At 41.5% G+C, this 19331-nt stretch overlaps 1 protein-coding gene across 1 annotated transcript in view; it reads right to left on the reverse strand.

Annotated features, from left to right (window-relative positions):
• Positions 1 to 19331, reverse strand: part of DHRSX (dehydrogenase/reductase X-linked) — a 162751-nt gene that overhangs the window by 36263 nt on the left and 107157 nt on the right. The window contains exon 5 of the mRNA XM_036398972.1: positions 10051 to 10258. Within this exon, the coding sequence (XP_036254865.1) occupies positions 10051 to 10258 (208 nt within the window). The remainder of the gene's footprint in view (positions 1 to 10050; positions 10259 to 19331) is intronic.

Here is a 19331-nt window from a genome sequence, read left to right on the forward strand (position 1 = left end):
CATCTTTCAACTGTAGGAAAATAACATTTTTCTTCCTAGAGTTAGAATATAAGGATAAAAGCCCAGAGCTGGGAAATGCTCTCTCTCTCTAACAGGTAAAATGTGGGTGATGGTCTCAGTAACTGATATCTCAGCAGATCAGTGACTCCTGCCTTGTGCTTAACCCTCAATGCAGTAGAAGCCACAAGGTGGAAGCTGGGTGGTGTTTTGGTTTTTGTTCCTTTCTTTAAGCCATGCTTCCCAGCTTCCAGCACTTCACTGTATAAATACATAGCATTCTGTGACTAGCCCCTTCTAATAGCCTTTAGGAAATGCAGAGGGAACAAAAATTAACTTACTGTCTCTTGAGGACTACATTTAGTAAAGAGACGTAGAATGTCTTTATTTTAAAATCATTTATGAAAGCCAAAATAAGCCAGGGCTTGTCATCCAGGGTGTTACTGTCATCCAGATGGAATCAGAGCATCATTTTTCATTTGGCTGATCCCTAGTCCTAATGGCAGGAGGTGAGATGCTGAGAGCTATTCTGATCTACTGAGATTGGCTGTGTGCAGCTCAGTAGCTGTGTGCTCAGCATAGCTCTCAAATGTATATAACACGAACTCAAAGGCTGGTCTTCTCAAACTGTCACCAGAATCAGTACCTTCAAAAAGTAAAATTTTTCTGTTTGTATACAGTTGGTGTTAATTTCTGACGTTTTGGATTATTTTAAATATCAATGTCAAATTCAAGTTATAATTACTGTAACTCTATTCTTCTAGGAAATATATGACTTTATTTAGAATAATATAAATTGCCACTTTTCTACAGTCAGTGCATTTGATGCAGTGTTAAGTATGTGCTAACAGCTGAAGTATCATTTAATCATAATAGTATCCCTTCATTCAATTAAAAATCTCCATTAAACAAATGAATAAGTAAATATACAAAAGGAAGAAAGGGTTTGCATTGCTTTACCTAAGAAAAAGATCACAGCTTCAAGACCTACATTCTGGGTCTTCATGACCCTTTTGAGGGATGGGGAAACAACAAAAACACATTTCTTTTCATATTAGCTCTGGGTAATCTGGATCTCAGGTTATTGAAGATTGTGACACATCTTGTACGATTATCTATAGGATTATAAATGGGGGGAGGTACTCTCCATCCACTTGTGGAGAGCTTCCTACCTCTCCTGCAACAGAGCTTTTGAGTTGAAGGAAGTAATGGGGGATTTTAAGATTTCTTTGCTTCCACCAGAATGGACATAGGACCACAAAATCCCCAGCAATAACTTGAACAATCCAAGATATTCTTTAAAAGTATCTTGAAACTGGTGTAGACTTTTGCAGATGAGTTGCAAGTTCTGAGCTTTTCATTCTGGGACTCAAAAGGAACTGTAGGGTCTGAATAAGCATAATGAGGTTCTGCCATTTCAGATCCAGCACAGCACACCTACTGTGGCTGTCAGATTTACAGTAGAATAACTTGGTGTATTTGCAAAGATAATTTAAGGTTTAATTGTGGTGGGCTCAACCCACTGCACAGCCTTGGATTTAAGGAGGAGCTGAATGTGCTCTGCAAGAGCAAATATTAACCACACTGAAGGACTGGTCTGTCTTACCAGAGGAAATGTGCCTGCAAAATAATTTTTCCTTTGAGATATCTGTAACTACTGTGCAGAAAATGCTATGCCATCAATCTTTGTTTACAGAAATAACAAAAAATTAGCAAGTCTGGCACAACATACTTTTGAAAATCAGTTTCTGCTTGTTGAAACAATTTAACAACTTCTGCTTTTTAGAAGTTTTCTTATGTAGTGAGAATAGGAACATCACAGCTTCAATCTGAGTGATAGAAGTGACTAATTCCCCAGTTAAATTATGAGTTAAGACAAGGAATAAACTCATAAAAAAGTCAGTTATTTGTTAAAAGCCATCACAAGAAGCCTTCTCTTCAGCTGGAAGACCTTCCTAGGTTAAAGAAGAGATACAGCTGAATGCCAGCAGGTACCAGAGGAATTAAAATGTGGAAGTATTCTGCATCCACAAAATGACTGACAGTCCAGACACAGCATAAAAGGTTTTTGCTCTTTGAGCATGTACATCAACAGCATCACTCATCCACTGTCAGAAATCAGGTGGGATTTAAATAAGCTTTAAATATGAAAGGGGCCTGTGAAGAGGGAGGGTCTTATCTGAGGAAGATAAAAATGTCAACTTGAGCAAAACACAAAAACCAAGAAAGGAGTAAGATACAAAGCAGTCTTCAGCCAGCATTGCAAAGTGGTTATTTCTAAGCACTGTAAAGGACAGTGTCAGCAACCACTTTCTCCACCATTTGGCCTTAGAGCTGAGTTTTGGGGTTCTCTTTATAAATTTCTCAACACTGTGTCACCCTGGAATACTGTAAACAGGGATCTGTAATAGAAAACCAAGCATTTCATAAGAAGGGGCATGGCATGGCCTGGGATCAGAATGCTTAAGACCTCTTACACTTGCAGACATGCCAGAACCTAGTGAAATCTGGCAGGTTTAGCTTTCCAGGAAATGACAAGAAGTTTCATGTCCTGAAAAACAAACACAGTCACAGAGCTGCCCTGCCCCAGCCCTAACTGAAAAAAGAATGTAAAGAAACTGCTGCCTTGACAGATTGATTGATTGATTGATTGATTGATTTTTTTGTGGCAATTCAGGCACTGAACATGCTCACTGCTCCTTTACCATCACTGTTAAAAGCTCTTGAGCTTCCCCTGAAGTTACTGTGAGCCTCAGTGCTCCTCAGTCTCTGTCCCTCTTGGGAAGCTGAGATTTTGCTGTGTACAGCCCCTCTCCACCTCTCATGGCAATAAAGGCTGGCCTACCACAGCACCCAACACATAATAAGAACAGAAGAAATGCAGCAACAAAGCTACAACTGTATCAGACATTCTGGCAGTACTAAAATTCCTGGGGGCTAAAATATTTTATGTTTACAGAGATTCATTTTACTTAGAAAGCATAGTTTTCACAACACATTTTTATCAAGAGCTTGATTTAATCAAAAGACCAATTTTTCTTCGCATGTGTGGATTTCAACTGCTTGGTCTGCTTTTGAACAGACCAAGCAGTTGACCAAGTTCCCCTTCTCTAAGCAAAGAGGTTTAGGATGAGCAATAGAGAAAAGGTTAAGAGTTAACAAATCACAGAGGCAGAAATCTGCCTTCAGCTCCCTGCACAGTACCTCATAATCCTTAATGCTTGTGGCAAGACATGGAATGTATGGCTATGAAGAACCAGGAACAAAGCAGGGCTGAACCTAGAGGGGGTTTCTGAAAGGTGAGCTGGTAATTTTGACCATTTCTCTTAACACATTATTCCAGGGATTTACAGGCATGTGTGCCAGCCTTCCTGCTGCTAAGCAGCCCAAAGGGCAACTCCACTGACAAGATACAAGGAGGATGGTGGTAGCTAAGGCTTGAGAGAAATGCTTAAAACATTGGAATAATCACCCAGGACCAAAACTCCTAAGGTTCATTCAGCCTTAATGAGTCTTTTTGCTGACAGAAAGGTGTTAAACTAACCTTCCCCTCTCAAAGACAACAAGCTCTCTCTCTGCTCCCAGTTCTCCAATCCCTTTTGCCATCTCTATCACATGAATGCAATACATTAAATCACCATAGAGCCATCTTGCCTCTCTGGAGAACAGCACATTTGTGACAGTCACTGTCCTGAGTGCCACACAGAGCTGGCTCCTCTCACCCAACCCGTGGTGCAGGGGAGAGGCTGGGCAGCAGGAGCACCCATATCTCACATACTTCCCAGCATGCTGCTACTTTGAACTAGTTCAGAAACATCATGTCCTGTTAAACCAATAACCATTATTAACAATCCTTTGTGAAGAACAATAACTCTTTTAGACAAAAAGGAACTTAACATTGTGACAACAAAGTAGCTACACTTAATATCCCCAAATACATGTAAGTCTGACATTACCTTTATGGTATAAGTGTTACAGTCTGTTATTGTTCTCCAGACGTCAATCAACCCTAAAAGCATTTCGATTAGACAGAATGAAAATACATTGATGAATGTAAAATGAAAGCTTTCTGAAGTTGGCATCCTGACTTAAATATTTCTTTTTCACTGGTTGCAGAAACAGATAAGAATGGATAAAACACTTGATGCATTTGAGCTAGAACTCTGTCTTTGAATTGATGAATTGGTCTGCTGATACAGTAGCCCATTTATTTTTTAAATTAACTTATAGAATTTGAGATCTGTGCCTTCCCCAGAACACTCATTTTCCAGGCCAGTCAATTTTTGCAATTAATGCTAATTGCTGCAAACACAAGGGATCATTTTGCAAAGCAGCAAATCCTTTTGCACTTATACAGATAGTATTTGGCAAAGAAGGACTTATGTGCATGGAATAAGCATTTAAATACTTATCATCTAACTCTATACAGGAAAACTTGATAACCTGCTGGAGGAAGGACATGTCTAAATGCATAAAGCAGTGTACTGCAGTTGGCATTTGATCCTGTGAAGGCAACATGATTTATCTTGCAAATAGAACCAGAATATGCAACTGAAGACATCATGCAGAAGCTGCTTAAACAGCTGAACTCAAATAGAAACATATATTCCATGAGTTAAATAAAACCTATGATAATATGTATCTATCTAAAGTTCTAGAACAATCTTTTTTGATTACTATTTCTGTATTTTTCCCAGCATTTTATTGAACAACAGTCCAGTGACATAGCTCTTTAGATGTTATTATGAAAGACTTCTGTACTGGCTAAATTGGATTTACAAAAAAGGGGTAATAATGAAAATCTCTCCTACTTCCTTTTACAAATTTTCCTTTATTATATAAAAAAATAGAAATATACCCAACAGTGCTATGCTACTACTCTGAAGCTGCTACAACAGCTTCATGTTTGTTTTTGCTTGAATTTAAAATGGTATAATTCCAGTTCTTCCAATCAGAGAGAATTAAGAAACTTTAAGTGACAGATCAATGATGAAAAGCCACTGAAGGAACTAATTGGGTGTTAAAAAAATAGAAGCCTTTAATTGGAAAAAAATGTTGACTCATCAAACCATTCTTAGTAAAAAAACAATCTATTTTACACAAATGTCCAGCTTAAAAAAAAAAACAACAAAAAAGAGAGAAAAAGAAAAAGTAATTTGAAACTGATGGAAATACTTGAAAAGGATGGTTTAGAAATTAAAGATTGGGAGTTTCAGTTTTATTGTCACACTTCAAAATCTGAATACCAAAGTACTCATAGGGATAATTAGGAATAATTTTTAAAAATTATTTCAGAACACTGAAATCAAATGTTTTGGTTTCAAAAATGGATAAATATTTTCCAAAAGTAATTCAATATCTTAACTTTTACTTGCTGTTCATGGAAAATATTTTCCAAAATTTCAGTAATGCTGATAGAAAAAAATCCTTAACTTTCTACCCAAACTTAATACTAAATTTTTAACCAACAAACACCACATAAATGGAAGAAGATAGGAAGAAGGACATCCCTCATCCAAGAACAGGAGATCTCCAGACAGTTTGCTAAGCAGATTTTCCCATCAGTACCTAACACTTCCTCTTACAGTTCTTCCTCTTACTTGTTCCCTGCCTAACAGAGGAGATTAACTGGAGCTGCCTGGTCTCTCCACAATCTTCCTAGGTCTAAGGCAGAGTTGTTTATCCTATTTTACACCAGCTAGGACACATATGTGGCAGCTGGGAATTTTGGAATTCTTTTCATTTAACTTCTATTGTCTCTGACATGATTCATGCATTAGGGCTACAGGGAAAAAGACAGAAATTTTATCTAATATATTATATTCAGCTTAGAGAGTTTCAAAAAAAATCAGCTCCTTCTGCAGTTGGAGAGCAGAGGAAAGGGAGCAGGAAAGTGTGACTAACTGTTCTTGAATATACAAGAGATGTGAACCAGAAAAGGAGCTGTGTTACTGTGGCTGGGGAGTTCATAGATCTGTGAATCACAGCATTACAGGGCCCATTTGGTATGCAAAAAGAGAGGATGATGAAAGGAATAGTTAGTCATGGAGAAAAAGCTAGACAGAACACACGAAGATGCTAACCCCTGGGAAAGGAGCATATTCAAGTGTGATCCACAGCCTGGGAAAGAGAATACGGTCTTTTTTTCTTTATTTTCCCAAAAATACCTTCTTGTTTTGGTAGGTAGAGCACTCAAAGGAGTGTCCTACACCTCAGCCTTGAAAGCACCATGAACTCAAGCCTACCTCAATCCAATGCAGAGGGAAGTGGATAGTACACTATTCTTCAAGCTTTTGCTAAAACCAGACAGCCATATTCTCTCATGACCATGCTTCTTTTCTCCTCTCAGTTTAGAAAGTATTATTAAAGGCAGGCAAAAGAGGAAAGAAGGCCATGCTGGCTGTGCTGCTGGAGCACAGAGTGTACAATTCCTCTGCATGGTATTGCTGAAATCACCCATGTGGAAATGCTTGCAGATAGGTTGTGTTTCTCTTAAACTTTCACCTCCCTGAAAACAGTCGTGTTCAAAGTAGGGATGAAGGGGAATGATTTGCCTCAGGGATCCCCTTGTCGGCTCATGGGATTGCTGTTGAAAATGGTCTGGATCTAAAAGACCACAAAGGCGTTTGATGTTCCTCATATATAACCTTCAGCAAAAGAACTGGGAGAACAGTCAGTGCTCTTGTGCGTGTGTGTTTGCATTTTCAATAACACACATGAAACAAGCTGTGCCCTGCCTGCTTGGAACAAGCTCTATCCTGCCTTGATGTGCCCATGCCATGTCTCTTCCATTGCTCTGTGTGTGTGTGTGTGAAAAGGAAGGGCAGGAAGGGGGAGAAATGGCATTCATAGGGAAGAGATAGGAGAGGGGCTAGGGGAAAAGATGAGAAGAAGATAAATGGAGAGGAGGAGATAAATTGGTGGGTAGAAATAAGACAGCCTCAAAGAAAAAAAAATAAATAGGGAGGGAAAGGCAATTTAAACAAAAAATGCTCAAAAGACACAGATGAAGAAGCAGGCAAGCATGAAGAAAGAGACAACGAAGGAAGAAAATAATGCAAAATGCAAAAAGACAAAATTAAATTATCCATCCCACTGAAAAGAGCTAACCAGAGCAACATGGGATAAATCAGGTTGGTGAAACGGCAGGAAACAAACTAAAGAGGAAACATGGAGGACAGTAACACCAGCTTCATTTAACACTGATCATGGGACAGGCCTTCCAACAATTATTTGTTATGCAGTTGCCCTGTGGTCTCTGATATGGATGATGGCTGGTTTCAGATCAGATCTCTCAGCAGCAAGTACAAGCAATGAGGAGAAATGGGTGGGAGAAGGATTCCACAGAAAAGTCTGTGGTAAAGCAGAGAACTGAGCCTCAGTTTAAGTCTCCTTTAAGGCAAGACTAGTCTTCTGCCCTTCCTTCTCTGCCATGCTTGATGGATGAATCCCTGCTCCAGTACTGTCACTCACCTCTAGTCAGGAAACTAGCCCTACTGGCATCTAGGAATAATGGGACAAGAGGATGGTAAACTATTCAGCCTGCTGCCAGCAGTCATTTCCCCAGCACACAGTACATTCCCTTTTCACCAATAATGACTCCAGATGGTTTTTGTTGCTTTCCTGCTAGGTTAGGACTACCAGCCAACCTGGGAACGTACACCCAAGTTGTAAAATGAATTATGGCCAACTGGCACAACTCAAAATAAATAAGGAAAAAAAAAAAAGAGTAGAGAATTTTTAGAATGATTTCCCATTCACACAAGCAGCAAAAATGAGATATGGCATCACCAGGAAACTGTTCACCATGGGTGTCTTTACCACATCCATTAAATCTCCTGAATGTTGCTCTGAATCACAAGGCATCTCCAGGGCCCCATGGAGTAGGCAATGCCTGGCTCTGATACCCCCCAGAAGTGCTCCTTCTAAGCCCCCTGCTCACACTGCAGGGACACACTCAAACAGTGATCTCACTGGTTTTTGCAGCACTCATTATGGTGATGTCAAACTATTTGCCTGAGTGGGGGCTTATTGGCAGTTAGGCTGAAAAAAACAACAACCCAGGAGCATCTTTTTACACCTGAACCAAGGAAAGGTTTGGACCTGAATTTACAGCCCACTCCAGGTTTCACCAGTGTGCATATGTGCAGGCACCACTGCTACCTCTGAATGATTCAGAGCATCTGTGTGGGAATGAGCAGGCAAAACCAGTCAATAGTCTGTCAGCTTTTATGGCCCTCCTTACATCAATAATGTTGAAAGGTAAAGGACACAAAAGCTGCAGGTAAATCTCACTGGTATATTAATTTTCTTTATGTCAGACTGGTCATGTTCTTGCTCAACCATAACTTTCCAAATAAAAACATTTCTGGTTTCTTTAAAATATGAGTTAATAATGACACATCAAAGATAGGGATGATCCTAAATTAAAGAGGCACAGTACAATGCCTTGCTATAATAAAGGAAATTACTGTTATCTAGAGACACAGAACAGTCATATTTAATTCTGCATTCCACACTTTAGCCCAAAGAAATACTAATCCACTTAGCCCCCTTGCATGGTTCCATCCAGCACATGGCCATCAGAAACAATGACTACACACATCAAGTGAAAAGTAAGGGTAATTTCCTGTGGTTATTTTACAAGCAAGAGATTAAATTGTGACTACCCTGCAGAGGTTTAAACAATGGCTTGTAATAAAACTGATGCCATAATATGTAATCAGAAGTTTGACATGCCTAATGCAGCATTCATATGTAAAATGTCTGCAGCGGAAACAGCCCAGCCGTATAATTTCAGTCTTTGTTTGGAAAAGAAACCTTGGGCCAGGTACCTCTGATCACCTGCTGAAGTCCCTATCAAAGGACGGAGACAGATTTCCATGGAAATGACACAGAAGTCAGACTGGCTCCATGCAGGCAGGCGGAAGCTCTCTGGAGCCCAGGAGAAGGCAGGCTCTGCTTGAGCCTGTTAGTAAGCACATCATTGCCATGCATGACTGCATGGGGACATTTTCAAATTTATCTCAGTTATCCTGCCTGTTTCTCTGCTAACTAAACCACTCCATGTGGTTCCTGTATGACATCAGAGGCATTTACCACACTATTTGATGTCTTCCTAATGCTAGAAATACCCCACAGACATTCATCCACAGTTTTCCTAAATGAAAGCAGGAGGTCAGAAGTCATGCATGCATTTAAACCCATTTTACTGTATTAAAAACCCAGGGTGGGTTTGGGTTAAGGTTTGGGTCTCCATGAGCTCTTGGGGAAGCACACCAACACGAGCCAGGGTGCAGCAGTGGATGGCCAGGCTGATGTGTGACAGGGCAGGGACCACAGGGCTGGGATAGGACAGGCAGGGTGACACAGCCTGGGGCCGGGGGTGGCTGAGGGATGATGGAGAAGGGCTGTGAGGGGAGCCACGGGCGAGACTGGGATGTCAGAGCAGAGCAGGACAAGGAGAGGGCTGGAGGCAGAGGGAGCTGCAGGCAGGGCAGGAGCAGCAGAGGGCTGGCACTGCAGCTGTGCGAGGCAGCTGGGCAGCAAAGGCAAGCTGCCCCCGGAGCCCCGCCAGCATCCCTGCTCGATGCAGCCACAGGCAGCTGTCTGAGCTTATCTGAGGGCTCTGTGCACTCATCCTCTCGGGGATGAGCTCTAGTAGCATCCACCCAAGCCATTTCAAAACATCCCGGCTACGGAGCATCTCTCCCTGGTTAGGTAGTGGCAAGTCCAGGCGCCGCACGCACCACGAGCATCACCGCAGAATAAGCATCAGAAAGCAAAGTGAGGTTTTCGAAGTCCAGAATAAAAGACACCATTCAGAATTTATAAATTGTTTGTACATTTGGCTCAAGGCTGCAAGCTTTGATCAAATGTTAAATATATTAAGCAAGTGCTTGAGAAGCACCATAAATTTTGTTTAAAAAAAAAAAGGCAACAAAACCCCATCTCATAGTCAGTAACAATTCTTCATAGTCAGTAACAATTCTCTTGTATTTTAATCCAGACAGGATTACTACAGATCAGTGAATACCAAAAAGGGATCGGTACCTGCTTTGTAAGTCGTTTAGGTGCAATTTGCCTACATAATGGGTGGCTGATGAGACAGTGATGATCCTAGCGTTGTGACTGTGCGTTCCTGATTGCTTCAGCGTATCCAAGAGGAGGTTAGTCAACAGGAAGTGTCCCAAGTAGTTCAAGCCGAAGTGCTCCTCAAACCCATCCTCTGTCTTCCTTTCAGGGACCAGCATCACCCCAGCTGGAGGAAAAAAGTAGAGGTAAAACCTGTTGATTTATTTCAGAGGAGCAGCAATCTAGAGGGAGTACGGCTCTCCTGCTGCAGAGGGTAAACACAGCATTCAGAGCAGTGAGTGACTGGTGATGGCATGTAAAGTCGACACTGATTGATTCCTGACAAGAAAAATGTCTAAACCCTCACTTTGGTTTCTTTATCCAGAAAATGTGCTGATTGACTCTCTCTCTCCCTCCCTGCAGGACTGTGACTCCATTTGTGAAAAGTGTTTTCAAGAGGTGGAAGCTGGGCGATCCCAACAACATTCCCCCCATCAAAGCTCTGAGCAGTGGAGACAAGACCAGGCTAGGCAGCAGACCTGCTCTCCCAGACAGCCTTCTCCTGGGGCCTGGCTGGAGTTGAAAGCTCTGGTGAGTCTACATCTGAAATCTGCAACTTCTCTCCCACTGGTGTGGGTGAGAACAGATGTAGTAAATTTACCCAATATATCTTAATTACCATGCTTACAAGCAGCTGCATATTGAAATTAGGTTTTCAATGCTTATTTTGGCAATATTTTTGCATAAATTTCCACAAACCACAATTTTCAAACTCAGTGTCTAAAATAAGTATCCACATCTCCATCATGAGATGTTGATTTCAGCATCTTGCAGAGAATTCTGAGCTCATGCATAAATTATATCATGTACTGAGGCTGCGTGAGGGATAGTTACCCTGCTCAGTTGTAGCATTAACTTGAATGCTATAAATTTTTCTTATTTTGTTAAAATTTAATTACTGTACAAGTGGATATGACCTTTGTCATTTAAATGGAGATGGACATAACTCATGGAGAATCCTGTTATAGGATGCTTCTCTCTAACAACCATAAATATCATACAGCAGAAAGACCACTCCTGCACACAAGACATGACAGAGTATCAGCCTAATCCTCATGCTACTTCATGTGCCCATTGAAAAGACTTCAACATCCCATTTCCTGATGTGAGCCTGTCCTGATGATCACATATTAAATTACCATTTTAAATTGCATGTGCTGTGCATCTACATCACTTGTTTTGGGGGGTTCTGCCACCTGACAGTCCTGCTTTATTGCTGTCTCTTGGGCTGAAAGAGAGATATTTTTGGGATCTTTTTTAGTATGGCAAACAGCCATAGGGATTCACCTGTGGCTTCCTGCCATTTAATGGAGCAACTGGAGAAGAAGTGGGAGGGGAAGAAACTCAAGAAGGCCACAGAGAAAACAAAATGTTTGGGTGGAGCACAGCATACCTGCAAATGGAGAACTTAAGAATGAACATGAGCAATGCTGACTGGTGGCACAGTGAAAGAAACACAACACAAATTACATTATGAGGCTCCTCAAAAGCTTTGAGCCATTTACTGCTGCTACAATGTCATTTACTCCTGTAAACTGTGTATAATCACATCTGTAACACTGGCTGGTACTGAGAACTGCCATGAAGGTTATGGACAGATGCAAATGAGAGACAGGCCCAGCTGTGACTTTTTCTTGTTTTCTGGGAAGAAGGAAAGGATGGGAATGGCTTGGGGATGAAACAAACCCCAGGCTCCCAGACTAAGTCTCAGCCTGCTACAGTGCAAGTTTCAGCACAGACAGCATGAGCTGTAGGAGGGCACATGGAAACATTGCTGCATCTCTGAGCACCAGGCCTAGCACAAGGAAATGATTTGCATATCTCTGAGGCCATCCTGCCCTCCAAAGCCCTGACACTTGGAAAAGGTGAAAGGCAGCAATTTGCCAGAGTTTTCTTTGCAGCAACACAAGTAAAATACAAGCCCAAGAAAGGCAGTTGATATAAAAGAGCCTCAGCACAGCAAGGCTGATCTGCACGGCAAATGCTGCTTCTGCATCTGCTGGGATTGCTGCAGGGCTCAATACAGGACCCCTCCATGCACAGACCCACTTCTGTTGGTTGGGTCAGACGGAGGGATGGAGAAATTTGTCCTGTGTGTTAGACAGAAGTGTGTTAGACAGCTGCTGCAGCCGTTCAGCTTGGCATCATGAGCAGCAGGCAAGCCCAGGGAGGCTGCCATCGCTCACATTAGCCCCAAGGATGCCTGTGCCACTGCAACCTCACCCTCGACCTCCAGAGAGGCACAGGATTTCAAGAACACAGAGAGGCTTTGCCCTCCACCCCAATTAGTCTCCACCATCTGTGCTGTGCATCCTAGAAGCAAAAAAAAACAGATCTGAGCTCAGGTCAGGAGACAGAAAAAATTTTCATTTACGCAATGCACAACTGTAAAGATACACACTCCCCAATATTCTTTTGCTCATTCTTCAAGAGCATCCCCTGAGTAGAAATTCTGGTCAAGTCCTTGAGCAGGCACAATCACCTCTGCCTCAATCTGATTCTATCACAATTCCCTTTGTGTCTTCAAGAGCTGCTCAAATAATGTTAAGCCAAAACACCTTTGAAAGACTTTTTCTGTTTTTTAAAGGCTCCCATCTTTCAGGTAGTTCATATCAAGGCTCTCAAAAAATCTTGTCCTGTAATCTGAGGGCAGTTTCTCTTATTTGAGGAAAAGCCATTTTAATTTACTAAAAGTGAGCATACAAAGGAATACCCAACAGGCAACTGAACCTGTCTCCTTCCTTAACAAAAGGGAAAACCTTGTAAGTGTAGCAGCAAGCTCTCTTTCTTAAATTATTAACTACCTAACATTCAGGAGATACTAAAAGTGGCATGCTATTGATTTTCTCTTGTCCTGAAACATCATCAGCTTTACCTAAGGGTCCCAAATGTTAACTCAAAAATGAAAGCTGGTTCTATTTTAATTCTTTTAATTAATCAAATACTACTTGAAATGTTAATAAATGCCTTGTCTTTTCATTGTAAACTAAGAATGACTGTGCTTTGCTTTTTCTTCCAATATGGAACCCAAACAACTCAGTATCTTTCTGATTTTAATTATCAAGAGTCAGCCTTATAATTTTTTCAGACTGTACGTGAAATTTGAAGTGGCAGCACACAAACCATTAATGCCAAACACCTCGGTTCTGATGTAACCTTCTTATATGTTTTTCCCCTTGATTTAACTGCATTGTCTCCAGAAGATTCAGTTTTAAAATATCACTGATAACATCATGGCATAAGAAAATGAATTAATAGGTAAACTGAACATAAGCTTCTACTTTGTAATTGATTAGCAGTTGCTGAAATATTCCAGCAAAAGTCTGATAGTATGGGATTAAAAAACTGACTAAACAAAACATGGATGTGTGATTTTGAAGAGGTAGTAATAAATTAGAATAAGGAAAATATTTTTCGTAAAACTATGCTGAACAACTGTTCTTATATATATAGCAATACATTCCAGTGTGCTGCAGTTCTGCATTTATTGCAATATGTTTGAATTATACACATTTTTATTTTGCTTTAATGAATAACAAAAAATATATTCTTTTTTAATTCTATGACTAGGCAATCAATAACCATATTTCTCACTCAAAGAATGAATACACTTCAAGAGAGCTGTCTTTGTAAGCAGGAATTTATGATGATTTTCTATATAAGTTTGTAATGAAACTCTTGGTTTCTGATCCATCTTATGTAATTTAAAGAACAAAATGGATCTGACACTGCATGCAGCATAGCAAAAAATGTCATGATCGTTATAAATATTATAGGCCAGACAAACCCCATTTTTATTGAATTATACAGGAAAATTTGCACTATGCCTGCTCGTACTGCAGATGATGACAAACATTGCTCTAACTCCCATACCTCCCACTGCAAAGATGTCCTCCATCTCCATTATAAAATGTGTTTTAAGAGCTGTAAAAATACAAGTATTTCACTCATCTGGATTTATTTGCAGTGAGCTGCTTGGAGGTTTTTTAAGTCAGCTCTCTCAAACTCACTACAAAAGAAAAATTTAAAATCTCTTTTTCACATACAGAAAAAAAATGTCTGCCTTCCCAGCCAGGCTCACAGAAGAGGGTTTGGAGGCAGATCCCCCTCACACAAGTTCTTTTATCTCCAGACAGCCAAAGGCTGGGCAGATAAAGCGGTACGTCAGCCACAAACACACATAAAACCTTCCCAGCAGGAGGGGAACCTTTATAATCACAGTCATCCAATTCTTGCCATTTACAAGGAAGAGATACATACTGTACCAAAAATGTTCCCAAGGGGAAAAATTAGGAAACAGCTACTTCCAGTAAAAGCACAAAGCCCTTTTTCCATACTGGCTTTGCACTGTCTTAGCTGATGCCTGTAGCAGCATTTCCAATCCCACGAGTGCAGCCAGACAGGGAAACCCACCCCTACTTCACAGAATGTCAAAACTGCTCTGTTCTGCACACCCATGCCACAAAACACCTCTGGGTGTACCTACATGTAAAATAGCATGGGCCACCTCTCACCTGAGCAGGACAACCATACAGCAGCATGCCCTGGCTAGGCTGCCTGTAGCAGATTGCTTGTTCCATCTTGTTCCATTGGGCTGTGCAATCCCAGAGTATGCCTGCCCTGTGGGTCTCCTGGCTAGGGAGCAACAAGAACATGAAATGCCTTAGTGTAAGAATTGCCCCCAGAAGTGCTTACTGAAGGCACAGCTGTGCCCACATGACTGCTTCTTACAGGCACTGCTTCTTCCTGCCTCGTCTGGGCTGAAGAGCAGTGAATTTACAGCGCTGTAAATTCTAAAAGCTGTGACATGGCTGCTTAAGCCACATCCCTAACCCAGAGTCCAGTGCTACAGGTAGGCCACACGCCTCTTGGTACCCCAGGAATGTTCTGAGTCTCAATGGGACCACACACAGAAGCCAGATTAACAGTGCATGAGAACTGAAAAGATAAAAATCCCAACAGTTTAGAAGAAAAACACAAAACCACAGACTTGGTGCAGCTTTCCAGCGTTACTGTCTTACTCCCTGTCTCCACAGAGGGAGCTTAGACTCTTGCATTTCCTGGTGTCTTTTGGAGTTTTATATGTGTGTATACAATTTTCAAAAGCCAAATGTGAGGAAAATGAAGCAAAGTAAGAACTTTTACCCCATGGCATAACAATGACACTGGATGACACATAGATACCACACCAATGCATTTTACCACTGGGGAGATGCAAAGACACCTGGTAGTCTATTTGGCATCAGTGATGGAACAGTGTCCTGTGCATGGACCTTTCCTGGAAGGGACCTGCCCCTGTGAAAACAGGTTTGATAAAGGAAAGGGACCGAGCCTGGGGTTGTGGAGAAGAACCATCTCCAGAAGATTAGGTCTCTCCTGCCTCATCCCAGGACAACTTCCCCACAGGAGTTTGCCTGAGCCTCTGCTCCAGCACTGAACAAGTTCCCATGAGCTCTCACCTCCTGTTCCCTACTCCCAAGATGCTCTGCACCACCCATTGCCTTTTCTGATTACCTTTCCTGACAGCTTCCCCAGTTCCCTGTGCTGGGCAAAATGCATGGCCATGATGAACCAAGGACAATGTTCTGCTTCCCAGCCTTCCCTCCTCCCCTCCCACCACAATCCAGTGATCCCATGCTGATCTTATCAAGGAACTGCACGTGCTCAGGAAGGAGGGGAGAGGCTCAGCTCCAGACATGTAGATCAGCTCCATCTACCCCTCTGCTTTCCTGCAAATGGTGAGTTCTCTTACCCAGCCACTGTAGTTCCTTTGTGTCTCAATCCCACATCACCCTGCACCCTGCAAGCATCTGCCTGTCACACACCTGGCTCACCCTACCCTCACTGCTGAGGCTTGTTTCCTGCTGGAGCCATGATCTGTGGCTCTGAGCCTCCTCCCAGCTTCTCCATCCCTGCTTCAGAATCAACCAGATGTGACCAAGTCACAAGTGTCCACCCTATTGAATTGGATGATCAAGCAGGAGAGAGGCTCCAATTCCTTCTCTTCCAGGAGCAATAATTCTCATCTCTGTTAAACATCAGTAAACTTGCAAGTAAGAGATCAGTCAAGAATGCCTTCATAGAGAAAAGATTCAATCATTTAGTACCCAATACAGACTCCAGTCCTCAAGGTTAAGGACTTGATCCTTGTGAATTATATGGTGTCTAAGCATTTCCAACCTCTGACTGAGACATCTCCTACAGCTCACACATGCCTAATGGCTCTCTTCATCCTCACTACCCACCCCAGCTCTACCTCAGTACTTGCTCTCTTATTGATTTTCTGATATTTAATGAAAGTATATGCTATGTTCTTAGTTTAATTCTCTATAAAAGTCTTTTAATCAGAAAATTCAAATGTTTTGCAATCAAGGTTTCTGCCATCCTGATGGTTCCCAGCTGTCCTGTTTGTTCCTCCCACCCATCAACTCTTCACAGTCTATTTTTCACAAGACAGAAACTTGTCTCAGAGCTCATGGAAGACTGAGGCCACCAATCTTGAGAGTGGAGAGACTGGAGGAGCCTGAAATGAGACCCAGTGCCCATCTCCACCAAGCTCAGAGGCAGGCAGGAAGAGCAGATGGGATGCTGGTGCCCAATCTCAGTGCTGGTGCATTTGCCTGCACGCAGCACCTCCCACTATGGCTCAGGGCTGTGATTTGGTCAGAAAGACCTGCTCAGGATCGACTTGGGACATGCTTGGTACAGGCAAAATATTCAGAGAGGAACACATAAAAGGTGGCTCACAAAGTGCAGTGCTTAGCAGGCTTCTGCCTTGACCCATCAGGGGAATATTCCATAAGTAACAAAAGATGCAGCCAGCACTGACACAAAGGCAAGATCTTGTCGGCATTCAATTCCACACTGTGTGATACCACCACAGCCTTTATGAAAAGCCTTGCCGTCATTTCTGACATTAAAAAAAACTCCTAAGTTGTTTGTCTTATCATTCCTGGAAACAGATAAACTTTTTTATCTGGCATTACAAAATAAAACAAAGAAAAAAAAAAAAAGTCAGCCGAAGGCAAATAATTGGCATGGAAACTCTTAGCCCAAACACTAAAAGTTTGGCAAAGTAGTGAGGAATTGAAAACTGAGTAATGTCTGCTGCTGGTGCTCCAAGACCCACCTATAATGCTCACAAGGGAGATGTGCACTGTATTGGCTGTGCCAAAGATAAAGCAACATGTCTTTCCAGAAAAAAAAATTCTTAGTTTCCCACTAGGTTAAAGAAAAGAAAAGGAAAAAATGCCGACAATCCACATTCACGGACTGTGAGAACAGCAACCAAATCTTTGTAGATTCAGAACATGGGCAAACCAGCTGTAATACCTCCATAAGAACAGATCCACATTCAGAATCAAGGTCACACTGCTACACGTGAACACAGCACAAGCTAGTTCCTTGGAAAATGTGTCAGTTAAAAAAAGTAAATACGTTCCATAACCAAGATTTCGATTTTGGACTAAAATAAATCAGAGCATTCCTAATTAGGTCTGGTTCAAATAACCCTGTGTTTCCTAAAAATATGCTCAGTAACTGTTTGGTTATTTGAGCTGGCACAATGGTGAGTTAGCCCACTCACAATCATAAAATAGGAAAGTCAGTCACAGCTTTCTAATTCAATAGGATATTCTCTCAGAAGTAAAATATTTCAGTTTGCATTTTGTATAAAAAATATTTTTACCTAAAATCTATGAAAGGATTAAGTAAAAATAAAACATGGCTCACTCCTGCCTTTCAGAAAAGCCAATGGCAAATGTTCCACACACTTAAGTAGAACTGGTTGGGTTTCCTAATCCATCAATAGCTGAATTTTGTATCTGTCTTCCACCGATAAAATGTTCACATTCAAAACATAAAAGCAAATGGGTCAAAAACCTGCAGCATGTGGAGCCTCAGATATTTCCCCTTTCAAAAAGTCTTTGATATCACAGACAGAAAAAAAAAGCTTTGGAAATAATCAGAAAGAGAAAGATAATATCAAACAAAAGTCAGGATTTTCATGAATGAAATCCTTACTCTTTGAAAGCCAGAAGAGTCTAAGGTTACCCCTCTAACTTATTAGTTCTTCCAATAAATAATAAACCTTTTAGAGGAAATCTGACATCTTCTTATAAGATACATATAATTCTGGCAGACCAAAAGTGCTATCCAAGTATAATAAAATCTCTAGCTGATGACTGCTGCTAAAAGTCCATACGGCAGATAAACGTGGGCATTGCACAACCCTCACTTGCTGTGAATGAGCCAGGCTGGATACTGCCAGCAGTGTCATGGTGCTCTGACACATGTGCCCAGACAAGTTACTCACAATACCCAAGGCATCTAATAGCTGGGAAGAGCAGTGTGTGAGCAGCCAGCCAGCCTCCCCACAGCCAGCTCTCTGAAAAGAGAGCTCTTCCAAAAAACCTGAGAAGATGGCATCTGTCATGCACTGAACTTCATAAACAAATATGGCTCTGGTAGTTTCTTCTCATTTTAGAACGTGTTAATACGCTATGTGAAGGTCCTTATGAATCTTCCAGTTTTTCCCACCATACATGGAAGAGCCAATGTAAGCCAACCTCTCCACCTCCACCTCAAATTAGCTTTTCCAGGTAAAACGAGTCCCAAAGGCCCAGCTCTCCCATGATGTCTAGTACTTATCATCCATTACACACAGGTAAAGGCTATTTACTCTTCTGCTCATCCCTTCTGTCTTTGCCCTATCCCTCTGAACCTTTTCCATCACAGCTTTGCTTGGGTATTGCTCTAATTTGTCTTCAAGGAAGGATAAAGATGAAACATGATGTTGTAAGCAAGACACTGGAAGAACTTTAATGAGATATCATATCCTGAATTCACCACAGCTTTCCTGTGTGCCTGGAAGAGAAGCATTAATTCAATGAAATCCAAGTTTCACTGGAGTAACAGCAACCCCTCCTCACTAACTTTCCCTCAAGGCCTTCTCCAGTGAATTTCCACATCTCTGAGATTTCTTTCCTTTTCATCAGAACAGCCAGTGTAGCCTGCAGCTGCTACAGGCAAGGAAGCTGGCTTTTACCTAATCCAGTGGGACAAGATCTTTTCATGGATCTCACTGTGATAATTTCAAACAATTTAACTATTAGTAAATTCAACTTATAAATATGACCCATGAGTAGGTAAGTATGTATAGAATTGTTTGCATTTGATACATTCCCTTGTTCCCAGCCCTT

This window comes from Molothrus ater, chromosome 2 (assembly GCF_012460135.2).
Source record: "Molothrus ater isolate BHLD 08-10-18 breed brown headed cowbird chromosome 2, BPBGC_Mater_1.1, whole genome shotgun sequence".
In the NCBI taxonomy this organism is placed as follows: domain Eukaryota; kingdom Metazoa; phylum Chordata; class Aves; order Passeriformes; family Icteridae; genus Molothrus; species Molothrus ater.